A 5,000-nucleotide genomic window follows, 5' to 3' on the forward strand; every position below is an offset into this window, starting at 1 on the left:
GATCTGTGTGTTAAACTGGATTACGGTTTGGTGTAAAGACCAACACTTGTTTAATGCCTACAGAAATAACAGGAAATTTCGGACTATTTCAAAACAATCTTGTACTGCCCAAAAATTAATCATTATTTTCTTATATAATAATTAAATATTTATCGGCTCAAATGTTTCAAAATATGTGTAGTCCTTCAAAATGGCAAAATAACAGTAGTTACTGGCTGTTAGTTACTCTCATAGGCCTACATCAACTTTCATTAATTTATGTTTATGATTCACCTCCAACGACAGTACAGATAGGATCAATATATTTCAAACACCAGGAAAGTGTTAAAATATAAAAAGGCCTACCATCTATTCTTAGGTGGTGCGAGGATGCCTATGAAAAATTAGAGCAAATATTTTTGCATGGCATGTTGAGTTTTGTTCGGAGAGAAGAAAAACAAACAACCCCCCCCCCCCCCCGACTCTCTGGAGATAAGGTACTGTTCTCCATGAAGATCATATGGTTCGGTAAAGAGATAATTTCCTAACGAAGTGGCAACGTCGCAACATACGCAGAGGCGAGAGAGGTACACGTGGGTAAACCTGAGAAACATCAAGTTTGTATTATTATTATTATTATATTTTCTTTAGCAATTCAGAGGAGGGGGCCGAGTCAGAACTCTCTAAATTTGAAAGGGGAGCGTACATTGAAAAATAGGTTAAGAACCACTGGTTTAAATAAAGTATAGTATGCATGATACTTCATGATACAGGCAATCTTGAAGGCTAACGTTTCCGGAAAAAAAATGAAACCTTTAAAATATTTCCAAGCAGAAACCTGTTTTCCCACCTACATAATAATAATATTTTAAAGGATTTCATGGCATCAAGTAAATAATGATAATAATAAAATATAATTGAAATAATAATAATAATAAAATAAAAATTAAATAATATTAATAAATAAATAAAATATTGGATATTTTGTTTGCGTCGTCGGTAAGATACGACAGAATATTCTGTATTCCAATGATTAGAGTTGGTATCAAAGCAGCGTAATGTGTTTGTATTTGTGGATTATAATGTTCATCTCCCATTTCACGAAAGCTTTAATAAAAACGTAAGAACTCTCGGAAACCATCAAGAAACACGTAATTAATGTATGATTTTTCGCTTATCTCTCATGTTACCTGTTATCATCAATTAACACACACACACACACACACACACACACACACACACACACACACACACACACACACACACACACACACACACAGAGCAATTGAAGTAGAATAATACTTACAGAATTCAAATTTCGCGGCTCTGAAATCGATCAGCAGACGACTATTCATCGATACGCTTTTTACTGGATAATTATTTTGTTTCTTGACACCAAAATACATATTGGCGTTTATGTAACATTTATTTTCATCTATAAAGTAACAATTAAGATGATAGGTAAAAAATGCTTCAACAACTTCATATCTGAGTGTGAGGCTACATTTTCGTACATGAAATTAAAACTGTCGAAATGTTGACGTTAAATCACGACAGGCTAGTAGACGAGAATTCAATAATATGACAGTTTCGTCTCAGAGTTCGTGGTGTGTAGGTGTTGCTGCGTTAGAAAACTGGTTTTGCTTCGGAAGAGGTAAGATTTAAAAGTGAAATGAAGTTGAAATACAAGAAAAAAGTCTATAATTGAGTATAATTCCTAGTGGACAGTAATTGGTCGTTTTACTCATTGGGGAAAGTTTGCTCAACCTCAGGTGATTACACCAAGAATAAGAAATGTAATGGTAAATTTCAATTCTTATGTGAAAGATATATATATGTTAATTAGATGAAAAATGTAGAGCTTTGTGCAGTGAAAATAATAATAAGTGAAGTGTAATGTGTTTGTGAAAAAAGTCGTTTATGGGCATAGGTCTAACAGCGATTTCGCTTCGCTATTATTCTTAGCTCATAATTATGGCCTAGTGCTCTCTGGTGATTAGAAAGAAGTTAGAAAATGTCGATTACGAGATATAACCCGTGTGACGGTTTCGTGAAATTGTGTCGTGTCAAAGGGCTTTCTCAAAGAGCCGCATGCTAACCTAACATCTGGATCCAGCCACGCTGAATCTGTTTTATGAAGAATGTATCACCAGTATTCACAGTTAGGTTACGAGCTGACGGTCAGCCATTTCGCTCTGGATTTTTTTTTTTTTTTATATATATATATAAATTAGAAAATGACGCCACTTTAGATTAAGATGGTAAATGTCTTTTTTGTGAAAGATATGTCAAGTAAATAAGAAAAAATATACAGACCTGTACAGTGAATATTGTAAAATCATTGAAAAGTATTATATATCTTTGTCGGGAAAAGTCGTTTATTAATTCATGATTGTGGCCTAATTATCTCTGGTGATTGGAAAGAGCATGGAAAATGTTGATATCGAGGCAAAGTCAAAGAGGATGAAATATAAGCAGCTATTTCGTTGTGGAGATTAATTGTGGAAATGCATCGCCACGTATTGCAAGAATGTCTGACAAGGTTCCAACACAAATTAATTCGGTATTTGCAAATTTCACACCTCGCACAACCTGCAGGGCTACCTATCCTCACTTCAAGCGATAATCCTCAAGCAAACAAGCATGCTAAGTCATCCTTCGATATCTTTTATCTTCGTCTCTGCGTCACCAGTAAGGTAAGTAACTGTACTGATAATTGTATTCCTTTCCTCCGTCTTCGTCTTTGCACCGTCGATAAGGTAAGTAACTGTAATGATAATTATATATCTTGGCTTTTGCTCTAATTACGTTGTATAAGGCTGTTATTGTTATCTAGAAAGGGACTGTAAATTATCCGACGTGTAATATTACTTTATGCATATAAAAAACGCATTGTTTGTTGTTACGGCAGCCATAATCAGCACTAACTGCGTTAGGGCTACGACATTGCCTAATGAGCATACGCGTGCATGTTTGTGTTCCGGTTTCGCATTCTACAAAAATGGCGGGCGACGCGGATAACTAACCTATTCTAACCTAACCTAATTAATCTAACTTAACCTAACCAGGTAGGTCAGGTTAGATTAGATTAGATTAGATTAGATTAGATTAGATTAGGTTAGGTTAGATTGGAAATGGGAAAGACTTCATCAAACAAGTAATTGTGAAAGTGACCAGATTATGCGTATGCGTAGTGGACTGCCGTATATGGATAAGCGAATACGGCTGTCGTAACTCGTATCCTGTGCCTATAAGAAATGACATGGATTAAAAATTATATATTTGTAAAGCTAATAGCAATCTGTGTTGAGCATCATTAAGCATTTATATTCACATTTCTTTTCAAGACCGTTGCAAATTATTCGCTGGTTTTGAGAGTCAGCTTTTTTTTAAGGGGGTGGGGGCGTTGAGTTTACACTTAGAGACTCTTTGCAAAGTTAGGTGAATGAAGAACTTTTTGACATGTCAATCAAGATAGTGACAACTTATTCAAAGACAAACTCTTCTCCCACTCCCTATCATTCTTTCCCCTTCTCGATATGTACTGGTTGGACTTTGCATTGCGACATCAAACATTTAACCTTTCAGGTATTTCAACCATTCTTATGCAATCAAACCAGTCTCCAGGCTCGACTCTCAATTCATTAAGCTCATTTCTCTTCACCAACCCTTTTTAACCCTTTTTATCATCTCTGCGTCTGTGAAAGCCCATGTGATTGCTCCAAGATTCGAATCCAAATCGTCACTGATTGGAGTAGCCATGTCCACACACTACACTGTCTTGGCTTGTCTCTCCTTTCACTTGCCGCCGCCAGGCACGAGGTTTCCATATTCTAACTTGTAAGTTTATTCTCGGAAAAAAATAGTATATAGTTTCAGATGCATTGTTATGCAATACTCAATATCACCATTAATAAATTAGTATCATTATCATTATTATCGATACTATTATCATTATAATTACTATTACTATTATCATCGTCATCATCCTAGTTATTATTGTCGCTACATAGACCCCTTGCGTACAGCGTTTAAACGCAGCATGTTGGTTCTGTGCCTTTAAAATGGATTACAAGTTATCAAGTTGCTGTATTTTAAGTATTGAAAACTAAGCATTACCGCGCAATGATTATATAAAGTCGTTTTTGGATTATCGTATATGAAGTATTATTGAACATACAGACAGAATACAGCAACATGCATTTAACATATCGTGCATCCCTCAATATATTTGTAAGGTGTGGGTCCTCGAAGGTTCGTTTAGGGAAAGCTAACAAAGAACGAAATTGATGTTCGTTCACATATTGGGGCCTCGAAGGCAACCCGCTGTCGCCATACACGAGAACAAATCCACACTCAAGAATGCTGCGTATTATTAGTGATCGTGTTCCTATTCATATTATTATTTTACTACTACTTTCATAATTATTGTAATTATTATTGTTACTTATTATTGCTACTACTATTATTCTCAGTAGGAGCAGCAATACTAGTAGTAGTAACAGAAGCAGCACTAGTAGTAGTGGTAGCAGCACCAGCAGTATTATAGACAACAGCAGGTAATAGTAGGTAGCAGTGGCAGCAACAGCATCAGAAGTAGTAATAATAGTAGCACCAGCAGCAGTACTGGTAGTAGTAGCAGCTACAGCAGGAGGAGCAGCAGTAGCAGGAGCAACATCAGCAGCTGTAGTATTTGCAGCAGTAGTAGTAGTAACAGTAACAGCAGCAATAGTAGAGCAGCAGTAGCAGCAACATCGGTAACAAAAACAGTAGTAGTAGCAGCAGCAAGAGGAGGAACAACAGTGTCAGCAGCAGCAGTAGTGCTAGTAGTAGTAGCAACAGAAGCAGAAATAGTAGTGGCAGCAGCAGCAGAAGTAGTTGCAGGACCAGCATGAATAGTAGCAGGAGCTACAACAGCAACAACACCAGTAGTTGCAGGAGCAGCAGTAGTAGTAGCAGGAGCAATAGCAGTAGCCACAGCAATAACAGCAGTAGCAGCAGTAGTAGCAGCCGGAGCAGCA

The 5,000-nt window shown here is 36.7% G+C and overlaps 1 protein-coding gene across 1 annotated transcript in view; it reads left to right on the top strand.

Moving 5' to 3' along the window:
• The first annotated feature begins 1,585 nt into the window (after positions 1-1,585).
• LOC113825448 (protein Wnt-11b-2) overlaps positions 1,586-5,000 on the top strand; it is a 175,842-nt gene continuing 172,427 nt past the window's right edge. The window contains exons 1-2 of the mRNA XM_070133011.1: positions 1,586-1,633; positions 2,578-2,675. Of these exons, the coding sequence (XP_069989112.1) occupies positions 2,623-2,675 (53 nt within the window). The 5' untranslated portion in view covers positions 1,586-1,633; positions 2,578-2,622. The remainder of the gene's footprint in view (positions 1,634-2,577; positions 2,676-5,000) is intronic.

The sequence above is a fragment of the Penaeus vannamei genome, chromosome 18 (genome assembly GCF_042767895.1).
Source record: "Penaeus vannamei isolate JL-2024 chromosome 18, ASM4276789v1, whole genome shotgun sequence".
Lineage (NCBI taxonomy): Eukaryota > Metazoa > Arthropoda > Malacostraca > Decapoda > Penaeidae > Penaeus > Penaeus vannamei.